Source organism: Aulonocara stuartgranti (assembly GCF_965226115.1).
Source record: "Aulonocara stuartgranti genome assembly, chromosome: 8".
Classification (NCBI taxonomy): domain Eukaryota; kingdom Metazoa; phylum Chordata; class Actinopteri; order Cichliformes; family Cichlidae; genus Aulonocara; species Aulonocara stuartgranti.
Genome location: NC_138959.1, coordinates 12368562 through 12395902, shown reverse-complemented (window position 1 = coordinate 12395902; position 27341 = coordinate 12368562). Strand labels below are relative to the sequence as shown.

Sequence of the window (27341 nt, the reverse complement as noted above, 5' to 3'; positions counted from 1 at the left end):
AGAGTTACTTCAAAAACTGGCAACCTTTGATCTGTAGTGAATGCATTCATATTCTGGACTGGATTAACCACAAAGATTTTTCCTATTGCGTAAGCGGTCAGTTCACTGTTTACCTCAGCTGTCAGTGCCATGTGAGAATCATCCACCTTGATTTACTCTAGAAGAGGCTTTAAAACTTTGTCAAAGGAGATTTTGAATCTGTGAAGCTCACTTGTGACCAATGACAGCAATTTTGAGGTGAGTTGTTAAGTAACAGCTGTTGTTTTTGGTGCTGTTAGCCAGGGTTAGTGAAACTGTCTTTCTAGATATTTCTAGACAATAAAGGATTTTATTTATTGGAAATTATTATTCTTATACTCTTAGTATTCTCATAACCTTTTTATTATTGTAAAATTTTGCCAAATGCTTGTATTTTTTCACAGTAACCCCCCCCCCCCCCCCCCCAAAAAATCTGAACAATAAAACAAATTGGTGGTTGGCAGGCTACCAGATGACCTTTGACACAGCTGAATCCAAGATGACTAAGAGGAACTTTGCACACAGTAGAATTTGCCCTTATTTAAACCCTTTCTACTTTTGTGTTTTGTTAGTACTGTGCTACCTGTGGAAGGGTCACTAACAAAATATGTTCTGAAGACTGAACCCAGCCTCTTGGTTTGGACTTGTTTCCTAGAGAGGCTTGATTGTGCTCAGTTAAGAGTTCAGGACCTCTGCTACCTTCAATAGCTGCTAAGTTGCAAGTCAATGCTAAATGCATTCTCATTTTCCTCACTGTGGCTTGAGTCAGACTGAGTGAATTAAACACTTCCCATTTTTGGACTGCGACACTAATCGGAGCTGTTTGTGTGTCCTTCACAATAAAGCACTGAAATCAACATTCTCATGTCTAACTTGATGCCAATTAGAGGATATTATATGAAGTCAGTTTAGTGAAATAATGCAAAAACAAAACACATGGAGTTTTTTTTAATTTTTTTAATCAAATCCTGTTGTATAACTTCAGTACTGCGCACTAGCAGCACTTCTCAGATATGCACTATAATTTGATGGCCAGGGTGACTCCATCTCCCACTGTCAGCATGTTCAGATTAATTCGGGCATCTCTGTACAGCTTCCTGTTCAGCTTGTCAATGGCCACAGTGTCGGCGTCATCTGGGGACGGATTCAGCACCTTCCCACCCCACAGCACCTGCAGCACCAGACACATTTTTATAGAGGTTTTGCCGCTTGAACTGGCACGGTGCAAGAATTTGTGTGTTTCGTGCTTATTTTGGTTGTAGCGCTTACATTGTCGATAGCAATGACACCTCCTTTTCTCAACAGCTGCAGAGACTTCTCGTAGTAGTTGTCATAGTTAACTTTGTCAGCATCGATGAAGATGAAGTCAAATGTTTCTGCTTGGCCAGAAGACAGGAGATCATCTGAAAGAAACAATGAAACCGAGGGGTAAGCAGAGATAGTGGCTAACACAGTGGTGATTATCGTCTCTCTTTGTTAACCCAGGCTTTCTGCTTCAGGCTCTGTGCACGCTCACATAAAAGGATAGATGGATCAACCAAGTGCCATTTACTTCAGTCAGATACCTTATCAGAAGAATGTGTGATAGAAATCTATAAAGAAAGGTCTATGAAACAATATATATAATACCAAGAGCCAACATTGGTGCTGCTCATCATTAATGGTGAATTCATATGCAACCACTCTGTGTGCCTTCAGTGCTGGATTTTATTTCAAATTTTACAGCTGCACACGAGCTTTGAAGGCTTTATTACTTCATCATAATTAAAAAGAAAATGTTTTTTTTTTTTTTAATTTAACTTACAACAGTAAAAAGCTCAAATTTGGCAATTTTCTATTAAGACGCATATTTAGAGAAATTGCAGGTCATCAGCCTGGAAATGATTGTTCAGTGGATGTGGAATGACCCTTACATGACTTATTTCTAAGTAGGCTCACCGGATCTACCACCTCCCAAATCCCACTTTAACATCTGAATGTAAGACTATAAAGTACTGCTTTACTTGCAATGTTACTTAAATAGTTATTTAGTATTTATTAAATCATACATGGTGAAAGATTCCAGAAAGTTATTTTAACGATCCATGCTACCCTGGTACCAAACTCTCTGACTCAAACCTCCGTTAAACTGCATCTGCAACAGGTATTATCTTTTTCAACAAGTTGAACTTGTCAAAAACCTTTACCCCAGCTGAAGTACTAACAGAGCAACACCCCCAGAGTAATTAAATAAGTTGTTGGACGCAGATTACCACAAACTGCTCTGTCCTACTAAAGGAAATTGAATGCATCCTCAGACCTTTGGGAAAGACATTTTTGAACATTTTTATCAGTAAAATGCAAATCTCCAGTTAAATGTATGAGAGCAAATAAAGAGAAACATTACCATACCTAAAGTTTTCAGTGCTGGCTGAATGCGCAGATCAATTTTTTTCTCGACTCCAGCCTGTTAATGGAAAGAAACAATGTTTTAAAGAGTAAAAGAAGTGAAGGGTGTGTCACAAAATATCAGGAAGCCTGTTGCTGATACATTTATCTGCATGATTATTCAGTTACCTTTCAGAGTCCGTTACATAGATGTATTGTGTAACACTTGTTCTTACCTAGATTATTATGTTTAAAGCGCTATATAAGAATCAGACCATTTAAGCTCTTCAGGTTCTGTTGACACAAATCACTGCTAAGAGATTTGTCTTTCGACAAATATTTTCTTGCTTGATTTTAGATTTCATAATTACACTGCCATAGTCAACTTATCATAGACGAATCATCTGAATATTTCTTATATATCAGTCATTTAAAAAATAAAAACCTGCTAAATCATTTTTGTTTAATAAAGTGATATCTTTATGTGATATCTATAATCAGTTACAGTAGTTACTGATTATAGTTACTTTTCTTTTACTCAACTATGTGCAAAGATGTCAGACAGAGCTGTATACTTCCCCTGTGATGACTGATCATCCTCTGCACTGTTCGGTACTTTGTTATAAGCATTATTACATTTAATAAAACAATAAAACACAGATTTGAAGCATACCTCTTTCCAGAAGGGTTTACCAATGTTGGTGTACTCTTCACTGATATCGCATGCTATCACAACTCCATCTTCAGGCAAGGCCAGTGCCATGTTCAGTGTGTTGTAACCTGTATAAACTCCTATAGACGCAAGAAGAAATCATCATTGTGCATGACAACAGAAAGGGGGTGTGATATACTGCATACTTTAATACGGTTTTCTCTATTTTTTTTAGCCAATTTGCTATAGAAATTGATTTCCTGACCACATCTGCACATTCCTAGGATTCTAGCTTTTTACATGTGTGGATATGCAGGACGGGAGCACCTCACTGATGAAATGAAATGAAAGAATTTTAAGAGTAAGGATGTGTCTTTGTCTTCAAAATAATTAAAAGTAAAATATTTTTTTTATTTTAAGGAGCAACAAATACAGTCAAACTTGTGCTTTCTCATGCTTAAAATTATTAAACAGATAAGTCAATAGCCTATTAAGCCACAAACATCCCTAAAAAGACATCTATATAGTACTGATCCATCAAAAAAATATATCTATACTGTATGTGTGTGTGTGTATATGTGTGTATATATAAAAAAACCCAAAAAAAACCACCCAGCACGCCCCTGCGGGCGGTTTATCCTTCAAGCTCGGGTCCTCTACCAGAGGCCTGGGAGCTTGAGGGTCCTGCGCAGTATCTTAGCTGTTCCCAGGACTGCGCTCTTCTGGACAGAGATCTCCGATGTTATTCCCGGGATCTGCTGGAGCCACTCGCCTAGCTTTGGGAGTCACCGCACCTAGTGCTCCGATTACCACGGGGACCACCGTTACCTTCACCCTCCACATCCTCTCGAGCTCTTCTCTGAGCCCTTGGTATTTCTCCAGCTTCTCGTGTTCCTTCTTCCTGTTATTGCTGTCATTCGGAACCGCTACATCGATCACTACGGCCGTCTTCTTCTGTTTGTCTACCACCACTCTGTCCGGTTGGTTAGCAACCACCATTTTGTCCGTCTGTATCTGGGAGTCCCACAGGATCTTAGCTTGGTCATTCTCCACCACCCTTGGGGGCATCTCCCATTTTGACCTCGGGACTTCCAGGTTATACTCAGCACAGATGTTCCTGTACACTATGCCGGCCACTTGGTTATGGCGTTCCATGTATGCCTTGCCTGCTAGCATCTTGCACCCTGCTGTTATGTGCTGGATTGTCTCTGGGGCATCTTTACACAGCCTGCACCTGGGGTCTTGCCTGGTGTGATAGACCCCAGCCTCTATGGATCTTGTACTCAGAGCTTGTTCTTGTGCTGCCATGATTAGTTCCTCTGTGCTGTCTTTCAGTCCAGCTTTGTCCAGCCACTGGTAGGATTTCTGGATATCAGCCACCCCCTCTATCTGCTGGTGGTACATACCGTGCAGGGGCCTGTCCTTCCATGATGGTTCCTCGCCTTCCCCCTCTTTCTTGGGTTTCTGCTGCCTGAGGTATTCACTGAGCACTCGGTCAGTTGGGGCCATCTTCCCAATGTATTCTTGGATGTTCGTTGTCTCATCCTGGACTGTGGTGCTGACACTCACCAGTCCCCGGCCCCCTTCCTTCCGCTTAGCGTACAGCCTCAGGGTGCTGGACTTGGGGTGAAACCCTCCATGCATGGTAAGGAGCTTTCTTGTCTTTATGTCAGTGGCTTCTATCTCCTCCTTTGGCCAGCCTATTACCCCAGCAGGGTACCTGATCACGGGCAGGGCGTACGTGTTGATGGCCCGGATCTTGTTCTTACCATTCAGCTGACTCCTCAGGACTTGCCTGACCCTCTGCAGGTACTTGGTGGTTGCAGCCTTTCTAGCGGCCTCTTCATGGTTCCCATTTGCCTGCGGGATCCCCAGGTACTTGTAACTGTCCTCTATGTCTGCAATGTTGCCTTCTGGTAGTTCAATCCCCTCAGTTCTGACTACCTTCCCTCTCTTTGTTACCATCCGACTACACTTCTCCAGTCCGAACGACATTCCAATGTCATTGCTGTATAGCCTGGTAGTGTGGATCAATGAATCGATGTCTCGTTCACTCTTGGCATACAGCTTGATGTCATCCATGTACAGGAGATATATATATATATATATATATATATATATATATATATATATATATATATATATATATATATATATATATATTAGGGGTGCAACGATACTCCTATCGATATTGAACCGTTCGATACAGTGCTTTCGGTTCAGTACGCATATGTATCGAACAATACAAAATTTTTAATTTATTTTATCAACTTTTCTTCTGACGATGCTGTCTGTGTTGAGAGCTCAGTGGATCTGCGTTCGACTAGTCCGCCTAAGCTGCACTGTCAAGCGCAGATCCACTGAGCGCAGCGCAAGCTAGCAAGACAGAAGCTAAGCTCGTTGCAACATGGCAAATTGAACCTCCCCCACCCTCATTCAGATCTAGCCTTTGGAACTATTTTGGTCTTCATGTGGAGTATGACCCTGAAGATAAGCGCATCATGGACAAAAGTAAAACAGTATGTCGGATGTGCCAAGCAAAGCTCAATTACATGGGTGGGAATGCATTTATCGAGACTTTCAACCCCAGTAAGGCCAATTATTGATCTTCGGATCCACATTATGTCAGCAGCCATTCTCCACCTATGTTAAAAACAAACAGCGCTCACACCTCACAGAAGAGTGTGTGTGTGTGTGAGAACAGGAACAGATTAGTGATCGATTTAAATCTCGCTGTAACTGGAAAGCATCTCAAACTGCATGTCACATTGCTACTGAAGTTTGCATGCGTTTGGTGGTGATGGAGAAAGTAAAATATTTTTATCCTTGATTCTAATCTGCTGCCAACTGCAACTACTAAAGCACATATTAGAAAATGGATTCAATCATTAAAATCGAGTTTACTTTGGTCCTAAAGAACTAAAGCAGCTTCCACAGCTCCTTGATTGATTGATTGCTAAACATGCCAAAAAAAAGGTTCAGTCCACTTTGAAGACTTGCCTGCTCTATGTCCTGCTCTCTATGCAATTTCCTGTGCACTCCAAGTAGCCAGTGTTTTGTGTTCATATTGTGCAATGTTACTGTGTTTGAACAGGTGAAAAAAAGGGAAAGCTTAGTCATAAAAGCTGCGCATGTTTTTATCAGTTTGGATGTTCGTGTGATGTCAAATTCGTCACCCTTACCAATCTCTATCGCTTTCTTAGCTTTTATTAGTTTGGCCAAATTGGCCAACAACTGTGACTCTTCAGAGGCAACCATCATCCCGTTCCAGGAGTCTTCCATTGTTCTCTGAAAGCAAGCGGAGCGGAAGCCAGTTACATAAAATTTCATAATGCCATATGAAACCTGATTAGATTTATTACAATAGATTTGCCAGAGCACAAGCGGCAAGACCTCCTTACCAATTTGAGTTTTTTCAGCACCGGATGCTCCCTTACGGAGTGATTGACAACATACTGTAACAGTGGATTTTCTTTCCCCCCGCAGTGACTTTTGGAGATGCTCATTCTGGAAGATTTCTTTCTTCCTGAGGGCACAAACAAACCATAAAAAAGACATAAGGATCTTAAGAGCACAATGATGTCAGAGGACTCCTAGCCAGCTTAAATATATTTCAGGAAACCTAAGATCTAGTTAATAAGTAGAAGTTATTTGATTAAGTTCAAACCCAAACGATTTCAACAGGGAAATTAAATTATTGCAGCAGCAGCAAAGACAAATAATTAATATTGAATACTGTAAGATAAGATAACCTGACATCTTTTGTTAAATATAATTTGGTAGACATAGAACATATCCATGTGGCATCTGTAAATTTGTATAAATATGGGGCCTAATTTACTGTAAAATGGCATTTAATCAGCTGTAAAAATATGACTTAAGGAGGAAGGAGAAGGAGTTTTTCTAACATTTCTACACTCATAAACTTTTATAATTTAAACTGAGCAAACTGTATGGGATGATTCTAAGACTGAAGTCGAGAATAAATCATTTATTACATTACAAACAATTATTATTTGCACGTGAACCATGCAATTTGTATTGTAAATGTCACTTCAGAAGCTGTTGGGGTTTTTTTGTAAGTCTATCAAGCTCAACAGTAGCTAGAAAGTGAAGCAAATATATGATTAGAAGAGGAATTTGTACTGCAAAGCCTTACACTAGGTGTTCACTCAGTCTTATACAAACTTTATGCATTACATAATAGAATCTGAATCTAAAAATAAGATTGATGTGATCATGGAGGCTGTGGTTTTTTTTTTCTTTCAGATTAAGCTTCTCATAAGTTCATTAGTGCACCAACATATTCTTCATCTCGTGTTGTACCAAGGTAATTCACACAATTTACAACTTAACTAAAAGCCAGATCACTGGAAACCGCATATTTATTTCAATAGACCCCAAATCAGCATCGAAGCTCTTACCTCTTAGATAAACGGCATAAACACAAACTCGAAGTGTTTACAGCAACAAAACATGAAGTGGAATATTTTTGTTTAATTGTCTGTATTAACAGGAAGAAAAAAAATACGATAAACAGATCCTGAGATATGGTTTTTTTGAAAATTTCCCCGTTCAAAACAACGCAACAAATACAGGCGAAGCCTAAACATAACTTCCAATAATAAAACCACTATAACCCTGAAGCTTTTAACTTGCGGTAATAAATAAATACAATTAAAAAAAATACCATAGAAGTCTGAGTCACACACAATTCTCCTGTATTCCACTCATTAATAATAAACATAAAAAACAAACACAATGGTTCGGCTTTAAGTCACCTTGCGCACACCTTGTTACAGACAGGCTTTCTTGCTTTAGCGACGACGTCACGTCATAAGGATTACTTTTTGTAGCATTGTCCGCCTTTGAACTTACCGATAAAATAGCCGGCAACAAAAACAACACCAAGCGTGACGGAGCCCACCAGCGCTTCTTTAGAAACGATACGAAATGACATTTCTTTCACAAATTCAGCGCTGTTTGAGCTCTTCCGGGTTTCCTCGCCACTGTACCGTAATACTACGCGTAAAGGCGCCGCTCCGGGGTGGGTGAAAGGCGATTACAATTCTACAAGTCTGCGTCTCAGAGGCGGAGCCAGACATTTGAAACACCCGGGGCTTAGCCCTAAAGGGTAGTATGCATGTGGGATTTTTTATTTTATTTTATTTTTTTTTGGGGGGGGGGGGGGGGGTGTTTAGAAATGACTGAAAAATTAATTGGCTCTGTTTTGAGTTAGGGAAAAATAAATATCACATATGCAGGACACCTTAAACTAGTTTTTTAATTAAGCAGCGAGGCAGAACAAAGTCAGGGCTGTATCAAGACACGAGGACTAATCCCCAATTCAACCAGACCCAGAACTGATCCGGAATTAAAACAGGACTACAACAGTTCAAAATCAGGACTACTGAGGACTTAACCAAGACAGAACCAGAATCAGAACTAGATGATAGCAGCACTAAAAATCATCATAGACCTGCACTACACTTATTTTTTAATTCTACCAAAGTACAATATTTAGATTGAGAAAAGTTTATATAATTATTTAGCCTTGTTGTGCAAACAAGCTGCAAAACTTAATAAATGTAGAATTTGAAAAGTAACAAACCTAAAAAGAAACACGAGATACATGAGGACCTATGATACGGTGATACTTTTGGTAAACAACCATTTGACTAACATGTGTGTCTCACCTGCTCTTGTTCATCTGTTCTGTCCTCATTCTCCATCTCCCTCTCTGTTCCTCTCTCTCTCTTTGTGCTGACAATCATCAAATATACAGTTGAAACCAGATATTTACTCTTCAGATAAAAACACTTTTTTAATTGTAACATCAAATCAGACTAAAAGTTAATTTTTTTTAGATTGATAAATATAAAAAAACATATTTGTTAACTTTAAGAGTAAAGAGAGAAACTGTCTGTATTTCTTAATTGTAAATGGCACCAAATTGTATTCAAACTGAGCCACACTTATGGAGCTCCACAGTTCTGTTCCTGGTGTTTGTTTTGGTTGACATTAGAGCAGGGCGATATGGCCAAAAATATTTATCACGATATATATTTGAAAATTTGCGATAACGATATAACCGACGATATAATTGATGCGAGACAAAATACAACTCCACAACATTACTAGCGCAAAAAGACAAACTTCCATTTATTTTCACTTAAACAAGAAGCTGGTTTTTATGTACATTAAAGCTTTATAAAAATGTAACAGTGCAAATGCAAATTCCTTGCTGAAAGTTTAACCAAAAGGCATTTCCAGTAGAAATGGGCTGACATATCCTGAGCATAACCATGTATAATATCCACTGAAGTTAAAAAGAGGTGCTTTGCAACATTAAACTGCAGTGTGCAGTACGCATTTTTCGGACCATAAGGTGCACGGGATTATAAGGCACATTAAGCGAAACAAAGCAGTCAGATAAATCAAACTTTATTAAACTCATTCTTCTTGCTTCCTCCACTTCTGTACCATTGATTCATTAATGTTGAATTCTCTGGCAGCTGCTCTATTCCCATGTTGTTGCAGTATATTAATGACTAACCTCGTATTGTGGATGGATTATCTCAGTTGTTCTCCTGACTGAAGTTTGGTCCGTTTACAACATCCTGCCATGCGATTGCATTTGTTTCTAACCATGAAGAACCTTCACGTTATAAGTGGAAAAGTGTTAGTGTTCGTCCTCCAGCTTCACTGTTTATGTTATGCTAACATAGCTGTGTCGCTAGCGATCACGTAGCACATCATTATATACCAGCTAGCCCAACTTCAGTAACCCTACAAACGTCACTGCTGTTTAGTTTCCTGTCTTCATTTATGTTGGAAGTGATAGCAGAGCTGTACGTTTGATTTTTTTCAGAAATCTCTCAGTCAGAACATGCTATATCATGCTTAGGTAACTAGCGAAACTAGCGAGCTAACTTCCGCTAGCTTCCTGCTAACTTCTAACTCCGTTAAATGTAATAACTTTTGTTTTCATGGATGCCTGGAAGTTAAACTTTATAGTTACACCTGGTAAAGCAGCAATGCTGATCGTTTTATTAAAGATGAAAGAATTTAGACAGTTTTTAACTCTAAGTGATGCTGCAGTGTTGTTTGACCTGAAGAATACGGAGTTTAGGACCCAGATTACTCCCAGATTTAAGAGCATCTTAGTCCGACAAATATGACAATAACAACGGCCGCTTGCATGTTCTGCAAAAAAATGTGCTTTGTTGTGTATCTGACGGACAAACACCAAACCAGTTCCACATCACTGAAGTTGCACCATTTTTACAAACCAATTCTGGTTCATCTATTTCACTCAACAATCGGCCATGTGCGTATGAAAACAAAGGCACTGCGCATGTGCGTTTTACTCCCATTCTATCGCGATATTTCATTTTCCTATCGTTGCCTAACATTATACCGGTATTACCGTGAACGGTATAATATGGCCCAGCCCTAGTTGACATCTCTTGATGTTCCCATGTCACAGAAACAGGCTCTGTGTTTTGCCTTATATGCATCCACAGCTGTGCCACCAATTTACTCACATGGACTCTACGAACCAATCAGAAGCTTCTTCAGCTCAGAATGGAATCGTCTGGAGTTTCTTACTAATTAACAATAAACTTAGTGTACATGTACTCCTAAATTTGATGAAAGTGATGATAAATAGAAGCTCTGTCTCTCTTTATTCTGACATTTAACTAATTCAAAAGATATTTCAATATTTATCCAAAACAAAACAAGTTTACTCTAAATGACGTTGTACAGTAAAAAAATGTTCTTGTGTTTTCCATAAAGTGTAAATATCTGGTTTCAGCTGTGAATACACACATGTAAGCTGAGACTCTCCAAAGAAACAGCATTGTTGTTGTTCGGCTTTTCATTTCGCCATTTGTTGATTCACTTGAAGAGCAATAACGTAATATTGGTCAAGTGATCAGTTTGATATCAATCTTTCGTGATGCACCGTCATATTTACATTATTTGTACGGTACGAATGATTTGCTTTGGTACCTGGTCAAACTTAAGCTCTCCTTAGTATGGCTGGCTCCGTCTCTCCAACCTCCAACAGCGCACTCACAGGCGGCAGCTGCCCCGCCCCCTCGCTCAGTCGCTTAGTGCCTGAGCTCGGATCATACCAATATCAGGGGGGATTCACGCACAGTCGTAAATTCCCACAGTGTGCACTATGTGCTTCGACTATTGTGTGTACTTTTTGTTTTATACAGTTGTCAGCCAGACATCTAACTATGAAAAAATTACACCCCAAAATACCCCGGGCTTCTGACAAAACAACCCGGGCTTAAGCCCAGTAAGCCACCCCCACGCTCCGCCACTGCTGCGTCTCCTACTGTTTTGTGTTCTGCTTGGCACAAAACACCACGATTAAAATGTAAAATCAAAACAAACAAGAGAGGCAATTCAGAAAGAAAGGGTCACAAGAAGGGAATGTGTGTTTTGATAAACATAATAATTACAGTGGCGGAATCATTTTAACTAAAGGGAAAAACATGTTGCATACCCACTCAGGGTTTTAAATAAACTGTATACTGTAGCTGCAATCGACTACACGAAAACGAGAACTCACCGCAAAGTAGAGACGGGTCTGGTGTGGTTGGTCTGGAGGCGCGACAGAAACGCGAATAACTCAATTCCTGCTTAACCAACCTTAAAAATATGGCCATTCATGTAGTCATAGTGGCGATCATGTGACCTGCTTCAGCTCTCCTGATAGGACTGTAAAACAGAAACCTAACGGCAGAAAGAAAATGGATCGCTATGATTTAAAGATGCGAGGAGACAAATATCAGAAAGTGTAACTGTAATCCTAATAAAACACGCACATTCGCAGATTAAATAAATTTTAAACAGATTAATGTGTATTTCTAATGATCAACAAGTACCTGAACTAGAAGTACGTTTCATGCAGAAAGTTAAAAGTTTTCATTTCTATAGTTCTGCACTATAAAACGTCATTGTAAGTATACTTTTTGTTACTTTTGTTACTAATTTTATGATGTTATATATTTCATGTTTCTTCGTGTAGAGCATTGATGGGGTTAAAGTTGGATGCCATTGCATAATCCCCTGGTTATCCTTCCACTGGTTATTGTTCTAGTGGTGCAGCCGACTCACTGTGACTCATCATTTATTTGGTTAATTTATTTCTGAGAAACATGGTTTACTGTAAAGTCTACTCAGGTTTTATATGCAGTCTAAATCTGCAAAGTAAATACAGCTGTTATTGTAGTAAAGTAAAAATTTAAAAAATGCAATATGGAAGTATAAGGTTTTATTCAAAGGAGCTTGCAAAGAAAAGCGTCTGGACTTCTTTAAGTTACTTGAAGACGTTTCACCTCTTATCCGAGAAGCTTCTTCAGTTCTAAGGTCAAATGGTGGAGAGTCCCAGATATAAACCAGAGGGACAAAAGGACCCCCTGATGATCCTCTAATCGCCTGAGCCAAGGTGTGAAACTGGGTGTGGGTCCCAATCAGCCAGAGTTTCGGGTGAGTTCATTGTGAAACCTGGCCCCACCTTATCATGCGAATTCCTGAGATCAGATGGCCCAGGATGTGAGTGGGCGTTAAGGCGTCTGGGAAGGGATCTCAAAACTGGATTATAGATGGCAGAGATAATCCAGTTTTGAGATCCCTTCCCATGAAATGCAGTGTCAAAAGCACGTATTTTTACGTCTGAAACCGTAGACTGAAAACTGTAAAGTAGGCTGTAGAATCAGTGAGTGTTTCACTCAGATTAAAGAAACAAATGTAACAAATAATCAAATACAATTTAGTTAATAAACAGCAACAATTCAGTGACATTAAATGTACAGTGTACTTTATTCTGTGGGAAAGAGCAATATAACAACACCTGATATTACATCAGTCAAGTGTAGGTCAGGACTTTGATTTATTTACTGATAAAGAATTAGTAGGAAAATCTAAAACTGAAGAAAACTGAATCGTTTGTTTTTAAGAACCGAATGAATATCTGCTGATTTATTTAATTTTTTTAGGCTGTAGTTTTTATTTTCCATACACTGTCACAGACTTAAGTATGATTCAGTTGGTTCAGGGTATTTTAGTTAGGGCTTAAGATGGTTTTTCTAGTGATTTTATAGGATATAAGGAAAATAATATATGTAAATAATTTTTCCCAGCCCTACTAGTGATAGCATAAACTCTAAACTTTACTGCCACTCAGGAATGAACTTTTCTTTGGCACAGTGGCATGTTGTGTCCCATAATCAATTATCCACATCCTTTATCCTCCAATCTCAAGTCCTCTACCAGAGGCCTGGGAGCTTTAGGGGCCTATACAGTATCTTTGTTGTCCCTAGCTGTGTGCTATTCTGGACAGAGATGTCGGATGTTGTTTCTGGGATCTGTTTGAGTTACTCGCCCAGATTGGGGCTCACTGCCCCAAGTACTGTGATTATCACGGGGGCCACTGTTGCCTTCACCCTCCACCTTGGGCTTTTTTTGTTTGTGTTTGTGTCACTTCTTCCTGATGTTGCTATCATCTGGTATAGTTACATCTCACATTATGGGCTTCTTCCTCTGCTTGCCCACCACTACTATGTCCAGTTGTTTAGCCAGTTTGTCCATCTATTTCTGGAAGTCCCACAGGATTTTAGCTCGGTCATTCTCAACATTTTGACCATTTTGACCTTGGGACTTTAAGGCCATACTTGGCCTAGATGCTCCTGTGTACTATGCTAGCCACTTGGTTATGGCATTGTTGGCCAGGTACTGTATGCTTTGTCTGCTAGTATCTTGCACCCTGCTGTTATGTGCTGGATTGTCTCAGGGGCATCTTTGCACAGCCTGCACATGGGGTCTTGTCTGGTGTGGCAGACCCCAGCCTCCTGTGCTGCTATGTCCAGCCATTGGTCGGCTTTCTCATTGTCAACTACTTTTTCTGTCTGTTGGATTTTATTGTATTGTATTGGAGACAAAGGCTGAAAGGTCTGTAAGGCTGTTGGACTATGATGGTGCTCTGTAGCCTCTGATTCTCCAAAATAAGATAAATGTTGTACTATCCAACACACACAGCTCTGAGACTTTGAAATTCATTTATATTTATTTGTATTTTTTATTTTCTTATTGAAAATCCACTTTAAATATATTCCTGGTTACACTGTTACACTGTAAATACCTTTCTTGTTTTTCTATAAATTGCTCTCAGTGTGTGTTATTCTTTTGGGCCTTTGCTGTGACATGAATTTCACCTCATGTAAATTCATGTGCTGGAATGACCCAGTAAAAACACTTGAATCTTTGAAAACCAATTCAATTGAAATGCATTTCGATTAGTTAGTCGTTACCAGCCTTCATTGCTTTGGTTAAAGCGTAAAGGCAACAACAACAACCATGTTCTTATGAAGCTTATCAGTGTATTCTTGCTCTAAGGAATGAGTTATTCCATGTGGAAAATTACCAAATAATCCGAAGTTTCACAAATTAGCGTGTACTTGTCCCTTTAGCAGAACAGTGTACACTACCCAACTGTCTCACTTTCTGGTTCCAAATTTGACCCCAAATTCCCAGTTGTCTTTTACATGTTCTAATGTTTGTTAACTCCATGTGAGCACTGAGACAATATGTTTTTGTCTTTTGCAGTCAATTTTCAACATCTCTGTCCTAATATTACTCCTCCTTATATAACTCCTTTTATTCCTTGAGTATCCGTCAGTCTTCACATTGTTAATATTTAAGTTTAGTACTCATTTGAACTTTATTCACATATTATAAATAAAATCATCCATGACATAAATTATTAGCTAATCATAAGTAATACTGTATATAATGTGATCAAGATTAGATTATTTTATTGTTTTTTTTCTTACATTGTATTTGCTAAACAGAAAGTTAAATGAGAAGACATGTAATACAAGAGTTATTACACAAGGGGGCAGCATCCTCATACTAATGAAATCCAGCTATTTCAATGTGAGGTTTTGGTTTACCGCCCACTAAACAAGAACAGTGGCCTTTAGTTTTATCTGACATAGTTTGTAGGTTTGATAGACACATTTTTGTTGTTGTTTTAAGCAGTTGTTTTATTCACGTGGATTATTAGTGTTGACCTTTATGCCATTTAAATCGCACTGGTTTGACCCCTGTGTTGATGTGGAACAAGAAGCATGACATAATGCAAACTTTTAAACGGCTTCCTTTGTGTATCTGCAGCATGTGCCATCATGATGACTGCTGTTCGGTCAGGGAGTCACAAAGAGATGAGATTATCCTACAGTGTATAGATACAGTAAGTGTTGCACTCACACTTCAGGGAAAGTATCAGCTAATAAACCAAGCAGAGCACAGACGGCCTTTATTTATTGTGGCGTGCTGGAACATTTTTATTCTGTCACACTGGGCCATTTTGATTAAAAGCAGGGTAAGCGTTAAGATTATTACAGTTGAGCTTTTGTTCAACAAACTGCTGTCGAGAGCCATTTAAAAGCCACAGCTTTGATTAACACCTCATTCTAATAACTTCTATGACTTATATGCCACTCAGGGGAGAAAAGCTGCTGTAAGTGTAGACTCGAACCTTTTAAACAGCTATTATTAATCTTCATCTTGTTTCAAAAACACAAAAAAAATTGGTTTGAGCTTTAAATCTTGTCACACAAAGTAAAAGAAGAAATTGATTAATAAAAGAGGGGAATAAAGATTTTAGAGGAGCATTTGTGGGGATGCGTGTTAGTGATGAGAAATGAATTTTCAGTTGTTTACAGAAACCTCAAATTAGAAGATTGTGATCATCTAAAAATGAGGCTAAGTAACAATAATTTAAAATGCTGTTAAATACATAACTCTAATATACAGTAACATGGTGAGCAAATACTGACAGGTCAGAACAACAGCATCCTTCATATTGTATGGTACAAACCCTCCAACAATTAACAACTAATTTAGCTGAAAATTAGCAATTAAAACCCAGAATTGTTACCATGAAAGCCGACTAATGAGTATTACAACAACAATTAGATGTGTTTTTGTTTTATATCTGCCCTCTATACATATTTCCTGTGTATATAAAAGTTAAGATGCTTTTAAGGTTAATTATTTGTGTCTTTAAAAGAAAATCTTTTAGCAACTCTGGCTGCTGAATCTTTTATGTCTATAATTTTTTGGGAATGGAGATTGGAGAAAACACTCATATTACACTGAATGAGGAGCTTTGTAAGTCCTGTGCATTTGGAGGCCAGTAATACAACACTGTCTGTCTGAGTCAGCCACACTGGGCTGGATTCATTCTCAGAGTGCAAATAGATCAATTGCTGCTCCTAAATGAAACTTTCCCGCACCGGTTGTACCTGACAGATAACTTGCTATCTCTGCACTTTCTGATCTGCTGTACCAAGGCAGAACTCGATGCTGACCGGCCGCTGCTGGACGCTGACGGAGCCCGAACAGCTGGAGAGCATCGTGTATTTCTGCAGGAGGTTGGGACACTTGCAGCTGGGCGGCCGAGGCGTGGAGCTTGCCTCGGGGTAAGCCTCTTGTGTGAGTAAACACCATAACAATCAGGCAGAGTTGCACGCTTCCTGGGTCGGGGATTTTTCTGGTATGCCAGAACAATGTCTGACACTGTTGTGATGATTGAATTTTATAGTCTGGCCTGACTCAAGTGTGCTGAAAAGAAGTGTTTTTATGGTGTCTCATGCCACAATGAATAATGTTCTGCGAAGTGTGTAGGCTTTCTCTGTAAGTGTGATGAGGCAATATTCTGTTTTTATCACTGATTACCGGGAACGTTTGAGTCAATTATCTGTCTGCGCACAGCATTTCAGAGAACTTGAAGATTTAAGTGTCATGCCATATCAGCCGTCCACCTTGTCACTCCTTTACTTAGCAAACGTGCCCCACAAATTTTAAACCAGAGCTGAACTCGGCTCCTCAGATTTCTCTGCCTTCCAGACAATGAAATGCCACGTAAGTCCGCTCGTCTCAACTCTTGAATTTGACTTTGGCAGCAGTCTTTCTTTTTGACTGACAGATGAGCGAGTGATACAACTCCATCAAAAAGTGCAGCCTGACAGTCTGATTTGACAGCCATCTTCAGACCAAATATACTCCTTGTTCCTGGCACTACATCAACTTGACAGGAAGAAAAGTGGTTTAAAGAAATAAGAAAAGAAAAAGATTTGGCTCTCTACTCGGCTATCCATTTCACTGTAAAAGGACAGAAAAAAGGTTCCCTTTGTGCTTCTAGCCTTTATAGACTGTTACACAATACTTATGCCTGTCAGACCGCTGATTATGAGACTGTAAAATGTCAAAAACAGATAAGAAATCACCCGACAGTCAGACTGATTTGCCATTTTAGTTTCACGTCATTCGTGCCGCCTGACATCGTGTCCATTTTGATTTTGGTAGGAGGGCGTTTTGTGCTTGAGCCCATCCTACCAAAATCATTCCAATGAGTGACTAACGTAATGTTTTTAATGCAGAAATGTGTCCATCAGGTGTTATTTCTGTAAGTCAGTCTAGCACAAGCCTTTCTCATGCTAGTCACCATTGTTGTGGACATTTTTATGTTACTATATTTCTAGCTTTGCCTAGGGAAGATGATGTCCTCATTTTTAATTACAGCAAAATTCTCCAAACAGGAAATACAGCAAGCAGTGACCTGCAGATCAGAATGATTTAAATTGCCGACCAAGTTAGCAACTGTGGCTGTGAAGCAATTAGCTGATTAATCCAACTGCTTGACTTACACGTCACAATTTAAACCTTCCAAAAGAAATGGAACCAAAAATTAATTTGTGATTTGTGAACAACAAGTCTTAAAGAAACCACAAAAACAAAAAAACTACAAAACAAAAAGAAAATGTTAATAATGAAACAGTATTACATAGTTATACATTAGCAGCTTGATGTTACACTCACTGGACACTTTTTTAGGTATACCTAGTACTGGTTTGGACTCCCCTTTGCCTTCAAAATTGCCTTATTTCTTCATAGCATTGATTCAATAAGGTGCCTGAAACATTCTTCAGTTTTGGTTTGGTGGATAGCGACATGATATCACATTGATTTCACATTGCCTGTGTAGCCCTGTGTACTGTAGCCTCAGTTTCCTGCTCTTGGCTGAGTGTCACCCTGTGTGGCCTTCTGCTGCTTCTTGTACATCTAAGATGCTCTTCTGCATACCTTGATTATTTAAAGTCACTTAAATTACCTTTTTTCTCCATTCTGATGCTTCGATTGAACTTGTCTTGGCCGTGTTTGCATGGCTAAATGCTGTTTGTTGCTGCCATGTGATTGGCTGATTACACATTTGTGTAAAGCAGCAGTTGATCTGATGTACCTAATGAAGTGGACAGTGACTGCATGGTATACCGGACCCTAGGTAAAACAAATACAAATTGAGTGTTTAAAGCAGTATGAAGTCAAAGCGTTTGGCTTACAGGGATTACTTTAAACAAACAGCGACCTACTTCATTTTGGTTAGTATGGATATCCTCCATTGTAATCATGCACAAATTAAGAAAAGCATCATATTAGGCTAATTTTAATATACACGCTAACAAACGTCCCTTAATAGCCATTAAGTTGTATCGTTTTTCAATAATTCAGGAATCTGACTTGTTTCCTGCCATTAACTGGGGGGCGGGGCTACGTGGAATCGTAATCTAGTCACAATAATCCTTCCTGTACTTGTGCTGTCATCACTCGAGTGTGTAAATCCTCATCACTGTGATCATGTGATACGCCTAAATTCTGCTCTCCCATTTAGCCAATAAAATTCACAGGCTTAAATCATTCATGGCAACCATTTACATAATTTATAATTAAATCACAACCTGATGGCATGGAATTTATTAATAGTGAAAGTGGATGTGCCACGATGGTGATATACTAATTAATATCTTTAGTTATCAGTGGCACGTTGCTCACTGGGCCGGGGTTGGTTATGGGGCAGGAATAATGCATCGCAACAACAAATTATCTGTGCATTTAAGTGGGAATGTCCCGGAGTGATGGCCACAATATGCATTTGCCTGAAGAACTTAATGGGAGACTCTTCCTTATCAGAGTTGTCACATGTTGTGGCTAATCATTTTAAACACGTCAAGCGCAGGGCTAATGCATTTTCATCCTCCAGCTCCAAAGTAGGGCTGCAGGGCGTCTTTATTTGCACTGTTTCCACTGTCCGTTATAAGTAACTGTATGCCACGCATGCTCTCGGTAACACACTCATACTGAGAGCCGCATTGTTAGCACGGATTTAAAATAGATTTCTTGACCCATTGCTAAATTGATTGCAGCATGACAATATTTAGTCAGAATTATTGGCTTGGTTTCTGGGATCTGCAGTGTAAGACTTCTGTTTTTTTTATATTCACTGACTTTTTCTTTCTTTTTTTAAATACACAATTGTTTAAAAAGTCAGCTTCAGGTTAAGTAGGATCAACAGTATTGCCACTGTATGAAAAATCTAAAAAAGGTTTAAATCTACCTTAATGTGCCAAAGGATTATAGTAAAAGGGTAAAACAAATTATACATAAACACATAAAATGCTAGAAAAGAGAAAATGCCCATGTGCTTTAAAGTGTCAGCCTCTGAGGAGGTACATGGGATTTTTTTTATAGTGAGGAAAAATAAAAACAAAAGCTGCATTTCTTTTGAGCGTTAGTGTCCTAATAAAGCTTGATAATCCATAGATTGAATAATAACATAATGGTCCCTGTAAATGAAATCACAGCGTGTTTATGGGGACTGCTGAGAGTGACTGGGAAATTGTTACTAGACGCAGTTGCTGCTGTTGACTTTGCAAGAAGAGGTTGATGTGACCTGATAAAGACATCCTATTATTTGCAAAAACACACGTGTCAGGCTTGTGTCGCCAAGCACCTTTCCCTCCTCTCTGGTGAACTCGGCATATTCTTGGCTTCGACACTTAATTCAGGCCCAAACATCCACAGAATCTCCCCACCAGCGGACAAACAAAGGGGCCCTCTTCACTAATGGTCCCTGAGGCTTCACCACTATCTATTGATCTGCTGTCACCCAATTTCTCCATGACTTATGCCCTGCTTAATTCCCATTACTGTGCACACTGAAGCCTTATCAGGGAGAACAATAGGCCCGTTGTCACTGAGGGCAAAAATATGAGCAGGCCTGTGACAGTGTGAGCACAAACTCATGACTTCAGCTCACTCAGCCCTCTCGGTGACCTCTACGCCCATGCGGGCCAGGTTGAAGCCTGGCGTCAGAATACTAAACTCAACCCGAACCGTTTGCAGATGAATCAGAAAATTGGATCTTGCTCGTTACGAGCCCCCTCCCTCCTCCAAAAACAAAGAGGGCTGCTCCTTTGCCATAAAGCTGTCGCTGTGATATGTCTCTAGCAGTGATGATTCTCAGTTCCTGCCTGCCCCCTCTCCAGCTCCTCTACTCACTAGCTGCTATCTCTTCCTTTCAATTATATGTTTCTCTGCTCTTTTAGACAAAGAGTAATAAAGCTATAAATCGTCTATGCGGCAGAAGGTATGGACATTCTGTCTCTGAACTGCTGTTGAAACTGCCATAAACCACCCACAAAGTCAAAGATAAGGATTTACAGTTATTTAACATCATCCGTGTCCCTTAAATCACACTGATAAGAGAATTAAGTGATAGCTATAGGTTCTTTGTCCTCTAGCTATTGATTTCTTTAGCCGAGAGGGCCAGTACAGTGTTTTTATTGAGCATCCTATTTGCTTTGAGCTTAAGAGTAGAAATGGAGCTATTTGGTTTGTTTTATTGAGCTACAGAATCTGCGCTGAATTAATTTATCTAATGGCTAAGCCCTCTTGCTTGTTTAATTTTATCTGTATTGGAAATGTTTTCATACGTTGAGTCACGAAAAAAAACTACGATGTTTCCATGCAGGGGTAAATGACCTCCTGCAGAGGCCAGTGGCACATTTGTTTTGTGTTGCTGTGTATTGATCAGTTTTTCTGCCATTATTTCTCTATGGTATACTACGATTACTATGCTTTTCTGCATTATTTTTGTGAGTGGAGATGATCGGAGGGGTTTTTTCGCCTTTCCAGACAAAACACATGAACTGAATCACAGGATGACATCCTTCTGTAACAGTAATCGGTATTAATATCTAATGCAGCAAATAATCTGCTTGTTAAAGCAGCCATTGTTGGACCAATCCTGAAGTATATGTCCCTCTTGGCGCATAATGTCCCAGTTTGAACAAAGACGCGTTTAGCTTAGCGGAAGTTAGTCACATTTCAGCATGAAAACACTTATGTCAGTGCCTCAGAGATGGCAAAGCTGCAGCCGTTCACATCTAATGATTCAGCTGCTGTTTGGCTTCAAGTTCACGACCCTGGAGCTATGATAAATGTCAAACGCGACATTGTACCGCTAACTAGACCTGCCACTGCCAACCAATCATCTTGTTATTGACTGGGAAAGCTGTAATGTGACTCTAAATGCTACATTGCAGTGTATTTATCTGTGTAACCATGTGGTTCAGTTATTCAGAGGGATTCAGTTTTTTTCCTTTCTTCCATTTTGCTCAGAGCATTTCTAGACCGGATCACACAACAGGCGTCTGGGCAGTTCTCAGACTGTGTCAATGGTTTTATTAGTCATGGAAATAACAGGGCTTAGAAATGGCCGTTACTTTTTTGGAATTAGCTTAAGGTCAGTGGGTTCTCAAACAGACCTGCCGAATGAACTTAACACAGTCCCAAATCTGTTTCCCCGTATTGTAAACTGGAGCTTATTCGACACTGTGAATAATTATTACATAAATGTTAACATAGTTTTTCTAAACTAGCATGGCTCTAAAAAAGACGTTGTGGTATGAAGAACAGATTATAAAGGAAAATTTGATACTGTAAAATCCCTCTGACCTGAATTTTTGTTTGTTTATGCTTAGTGAGCTTTCCACAGAAGCTTTGCATAAGTTGGTATTTGGGCAGATTACCTTTCAATATCTATCTGACTTCCTGGTAGCACTTCATATTAATGTCACACTATTAAGGTATTAGCTAGTGCTTAATTCATCATTTATATAGAATTACTCCTCTTTAGTATGTCAGTTATAAATCTAGATATATTAATATGATTATGATCATTCAGTGTTATAGTAGCAGTGATAGATGCACATAGTTACACCATGTACAGCAGTGATGGCTGTACCTGGTGTAAAAGATGGATAAACATGTCTGTATTTATAACTGACATAATAAGTAGGAGCAGTGACATATAAATGGTGAATTAAACACTTAATACCTTAATTTTGCGGCATTATTATAAAGTGCTACTGACTTCCCTGCTTAATTGCTTTACTATGTCTTACAAAAATCCCAGCAGCAGTTTTTGGGTTGATCAGACTTGTCAGGGTGTGTTTTCTGATTTAGGCTGATCATATTTAGTAATCTACTGCTTATTATATGAGTATTATAGATTTAACCTCCCACAAAACTGCTGTCCTGTTTGCATTTTTACAGTCACACTATGGAGAACGGTGATTTCTTTTTGTTGCCTTTGAAATGGATGCTTTCAAGACATTGACCAGGTCTGTGACCCTCTGCAAAGTGACTGATGCGTCAAAATGGCGATAAGATGATGATAAGACGGCATCCGTCTCCTATGAGAGGTCAAACTGGCAATTAACTGATTAATGCTGTTTACATACACAGATATGCATATTAAAAGGAAACTTATTACATTCAGAGTCCAGCCAGAAACTCATAGATTTAAAACTGAAATTCAGAAATTCTGCAAAATCACACATTTTATATAGTAAAATGAACAGAATACAACTAGTTGGCAAACAGCTGAGTGGAGTTCCCTATTGAGGGGTCCTCAGAGAAATGCATCATAGATTAGTTGCTCTAATTGGCGCAAATGGTCTCAGATTGTTGGCATTTTGTCTGCATTTATAAATTAGACAGCAATCCTTTGCAATCTGTCTGAGAGCGATTGCAGTCTCTCTGAGTGGGTTTGCGATCGTTTGAAAACAGGTTGGACAGGTCACTGCACCAGTTGCCTGGTGAGAAGCGACCTATGTAGTGACCTTGTGATTGCAAGAAGTAATTGCAAGTCTTTGCCGAATCCAGAAAAAAATGTTTGCCACCATTTCTTCCCCCCTTTTTTGTTTAGTTTAAATCGTCTCCTGTCCTATTTCCTGCTCTGAGTCTTAAAGTAGCTACACTTGGGGTCCATGCAGGCATCACTGGCGGGGATCTTTTTTTTTCTTATCTCAGTGGATCTGAAAACATGAAAAACTAATAACACTGTGATGTTTTTTTGTATTGTTCAAACATCAGCTAAAAGAAAATAATGAGTGTTGGGTGTTGGGTGAGTTTATCCTAATTCTACTTTGCATTCCCAAGACCTATTTTTCCTGATTTGTTGGCATGTGAAAGTTGATACCTCAGCCCTAACCTTCTGAGCATCAAACACACTAAGGGGAATGTTAATCATCATTTTTTCCTTTCTCTAATAAACTCAGTCAGGATTTGGTTTTAGGATTTGGTTACACTTTATAATGCAGCCCACGCCTAATTATAGGTCAATTAAACCCTTAGGTTTACACCCAGAAAGTTTGTTATTTGTTTCTGAGACGTGGAAACATCAGCATCTAAAAAAAGAATGACTTTCTTTCAGCCAGTGACACTTTTGTTTGTTGTTTTTATTCTGGCATTAGATTTCAATATATTAATTTCCAACAACTCGTCATCCGGCAACTGTTAGAACGTATTATTTATCCTTTATTTGAGCATGTATCACAAAGTTGGGAAAAGTAAGCAGATAACACATATAGCTGCTTTTTTTACAGTGTATAATGTCACGATGCTTGTATAAAACTTTATCAACCAAAGCCAGCACTCACTCAGTGATTATTTATGACAGTAGCTTCTCTCTGTCATTCTCTGACATATCATCTGCAGGAAAAGGCTAAAGCATCACTTCCCTATGTGTAGTTTCATGTACTTTAATTTGGTACAAAGTCCTTCCAGTTTGTCAGGACGAGATGGTCGAGGCAAACTCTGCTGTGTTATCAAAATACGCCTGCATTAAACAGCTGTCACTCTGAGGAAAGAATATATGACAAAAACTCGATATTAGTGTTTCAATCAGGAGAATTACACTTTGTGTTAGTTATAGCCATTCTCTGTCTGCTTTTTGACCAGCAGCGGCACTATAGAGCACTGATTGGGCGTCGACGCAGGTGTAGAATATGACGATAAGACTGTCCTGATGATAATTTGACATAGCAGTGTTGTTCCAGAGGCTGTGCAAAAGTAAACATGCAGCAATTAAAAATATTCACAAAAACAGCTTTTACAAGATAATTAAACATCTGGAAGCTTTCAGCTGATACGAGGACACAAACACTGAATGATTTTTATAAAAGCTAGTTTAGTGACTTCATATGATTTAAATGCATCAAATAATTCATGGTTAACTTTTCAAACACGAACGCTTTCCCTCTTTTTGACATTTCTCATCATACCAGTCATGTTACTAAATAGATTTTTGACAATATTCACCCAAAATACAATACGAAGGAATGGAAGTCATTAAAAATCTGAGTAAAGACCAGCGGCTCTGAATAGACCACAAGCTATTTTTATCTATTAGGGGTCAGCCAGGCATATAAATGGGTTTCTGGAGATTAGTGTTCTGTTTAGGGGTGACCAAGTCTCCATGTGCCCCCACAAAGTGCCCCAGAATGAGATGACTTTGGCCACTAGTGTTTCTGCCCCTCATTAATGAACTGTGGAAACAAAAGGCTGAATGCAGAGGCCTCAGAACCACATAAATACAGCCAAGCGGGACTTATGTTCAAAATGTAAAACTCCCAAACAAATGAGATTGGAAAACTCTCCGGAGCGTCCTCTAAACTTTGCTGCTGTCATCAATCAAGAATATTACCACGCGGGTCCATACAGGACTTGGACAAAGTGCTTCTTTAAGCATTTCTCCGGGAGGCACAAAACTGTATTTATGGTCACCACGGGCAGGTATAAAGGGAGATTGGCAAACATGAAAATCAAGCTCTCTCCTGGGTGCCATCTAGTCAGGCTCAGCTGTGCTAAATCATAGATAGAAAGAACAACAGTCTGGTGCCACAACAGTCCAGTCTGACAAAGCACCGCCTTGGGCCTGCATTTTACATTCTCTTCAAAGCCCGTTATTGCAGTCAGTGTTTTTCCTTCATACCTGTTTTTAGCTCTGTAATAAACTTCATCTGTCTTATTGTGCACATCAATGACACGCTCCAGTTTAAACTCAGTTTATTGCATATTACAAAATGCTAAGATTTAAGGCTGCAGAACGTTTCTGTTTCTGCGTTTAGCTGATGTAGGATTGATTTCTTTTATGAATATATGAATCACCGGGGTCATAACTGCTCTGGACTCTTTCATTAAAGTGAACAATGCCTCCTGCTTAAACACAAGGGTTTCAAAGAGCCCTCCGCCAAGAGAATAAACTGTGTCTCTATGTGCTTTGAAAACAGCAACATGTAAAATATAGCTTCATTTATCCCTCGAATGCAGGACATTGATCCTCTGCGGGGAGAGTGGGTGACAACGCATTCTTGGAGCCTTTTAATAATTCAGACGTATGTGGAGGCATAGTAAATATAGCTATAATTGGAGAAGCAAAGTCTTAGAGCGGTAGAAAATTATAAATGTAATGACGCACCTGTGTATTCATATAAATGCCAGCGTACCTTAATGCTTCCCGAAACCCTTCTAATTGGGAGGCTTAGACAGATCACTGCAAGTCGCCCTCGCTTAATAATATTCCTCACACACGCGGGCAGTATTGACTTTTCAAATAAAAAGACATTAATGTAGATAACAGCCATTTTGAATCCTCATTAGTCACCGGTAATCTAGAAACATGGGCGATGTATTAAGAGTGGTGTTCGCAGCTAGTCATTAAAGGAGAAATAAAAGACAAAATAAATCCAATCTTGGAACGCCTGCGATTAATCACGTTGGCCACTGCTGGCTGGCTGCTTAACAGTTTTATTGAGTCATTTATGCTGGTTTCCCTGATAATCCATTTATTCTGAATAATGTCTGTCTTCATGCTCAAAGTGCTGCGGTCAGGTGATACCGCTATAAACTGTTTCTAAGTCCCTTCCCCCCCTCAGACGAACACATATTGAACGAAATCGTGTTGTAAGCGACAGAAGAAAAGCAACAATCACACAATATTCAGGGAAGCTTATAATGAAAGCATTAATTAAGTATATTTTCAATTATTCCTCAAGGGGATCACAGACTGAGATTTATCATGAATAATTTGCTGCAGAGCGTCTAATTAAAACACTTTAGTGTCATTTTCACAGCAGAGGGTAGAGTGTTACTGAAACATAGGAGCAACGTATGTAAAAAAAAATAGAAAAGAAAAGGGGGAAAAAAGGTGATCTGGCGTCTCTGAAATAGCTTAAAGGGATATGAATGACATCATGTGATGTGGGACAGCAGTGTGGAGCGGTCAGCAATGATTAAGTAGTTCCAGTGAATAACACAGAGAGACGATTGCTGTGGAACGTAGTCTCTCTCTCCAAGCTCCTGCACCGTCAATCCACCAGCTGCACCTCTGGGAGTTGATAAGATTTAAACAGGAAGACAAGACCCACAGTCTGCCCTCACTTGACCCCATAGTATGCATTAGCTTTTGAGTATTTTTACTTAATGTTAGTAGGAAGAGTTAGGGTACTTTGCTTTCCATAGCAGACAGACATTTCGTGTTGTACACAATGACAGTGATGGTTGCAAGTTAGGCTGCTGGCTCATAGTTAGGGCTGTATTAGGTGAACCTGAACCCTCCGTTTGTTATGCAGCTATAGGCTGCTGGAGGTATTCCCATGATGTGATACTTTTCCACTTCCCTATTTTTATTTCCTGCTTCCTCTTCTCTTTCCTCTCACTTCCCAACCAGCCACAGCAGGCGGCAGTTTCTCCCATAGCCTGGATGTCTTTTCCTGTTAATAGGGAGTTCTTCCTTCCCACTGTCGCCAAGTAATTGCTCATACATGCTTGTCTGATTGTCAGGGTTTTCCTCTATAATATTCGTCAGACCTTTATCTGACAATATAAAGCACCTTGGGGTGACTGTTGTGAATTCAGTTGATCAGGGTCCAGATTATGGATGCGTACTGTAATTGGTTTGACCTGCTCTGTTTTTGCTTTATATGCTGTATTTCCATGTTTATGTTTTAGTAAATAACTGCAGCATTTTCCCTTTTTCCTTGCAAAATATACAGAAATGAGAGGGTGGCTGTAGACTTTTGCACAGCAGTAATGG

At 39.3% G+C, this 27341-nt stretch overlaps 1 protein-coding gene and 1 long non-coding RNA gene across 6 annotated transcripts in view; one reads left to right on the top strand and one right to left on the bottom strand.

Moving 5' to 3' along the window:
- Nucleotides 1–955: 955 nt before the first annotated feature.
- Nucleotides 956–11751, bottom strand: LOC309713523 (catechol O-methyltransferase domain-containing protein 1-like). Of its 4 annotated transcripts, XM_082545217.1 has the most exons (8): nucleotides 11054–11069; nucleotides 8734–8800; nucleotides 6439–6563; nucleotides 6220–6325; nucleotides 3059–3177; nucleotides 2410–2464; nucleotides 1288–1421; nucleotides 956–1189 (listed from the first exon to the last, which is right to left on the bottom strand). In XM_082545217.1, exons 3-8 carry the CDS (start codon nucleotides 6541–6543, stop codon nucleotides 1037–1039), a joined length of 672 nt encoding a protein of 223 aa, XP_082401343.1. In that variant the 5' UTR covers nucleotides 6544–6563; nucleotides 8734–8800; nucleotides 11054–11069; the 3' UTR covers nucleotides 956–1036. The 4 variants fall into 4 exon arrangements, with proteins under 4 accessions (XP_082401343.1, XP_082401340.1, XP_082401342.1 ...); XM_082545214.1 differs by lacking the exons at nucleotides 8734–8800; nucleotides 11054–11069 and adding an exon at nucleotides 11628–11751; XM_082545216.1 differs by lacking the exon at nucleotides 8734–8800 and having other exon boundaries at nucleotides 11054–11145.
- Nucleotides 11752–11836: 85 nt separating this feature from the next.
- The window catches only part of LOC309713528, a 180476-nt gene continuing 164971 nt past the window's right edge, over nucleotides 11837–27341 (top strand). Inside the window, exons 1-3 of one of the 2 annotated variants that reach the window (XR_014278599.1) lie at nucleotides 11837–12017; nucleotides 15233–15308; nucleotides 16414–16555. This is a non-coding gene — a long non-coding RNA (uncharacterized lncRNA). Of the gene's footprint in view, nucleotides 12018–12500; nucleotides 12548–15232; nucleotides 15309–16413; nucleotides 16556–27341 lie in introns of those variants that run through there. The other variant, XR_014278600.1, reaches the window with a different exon arrangement.

Coding starts and splice junctions, on each gene's coding strand:
- LOC309713523 (XM_082545214.1), bottom strand. CDS start 11,724: ATGGCCATATTTTTAAGGTTGGTTAAGCAGGAATTGAGTTATTCGCGT. Junction 3,178..6,219: donor TAAGAAAGCGATAGAGATTG/GTAAGGGTGACG, acceptor TTGCGTCTATAG/GAGTTTATACAGGTTACAAC. Junction 2,465..3,058: donor GTAAACCCTTCTGGAAAGAG/GTATGCTTCAAA, acceptor TTCCATTAACAG/GCTGGAGTCGAGAAAAAAAT.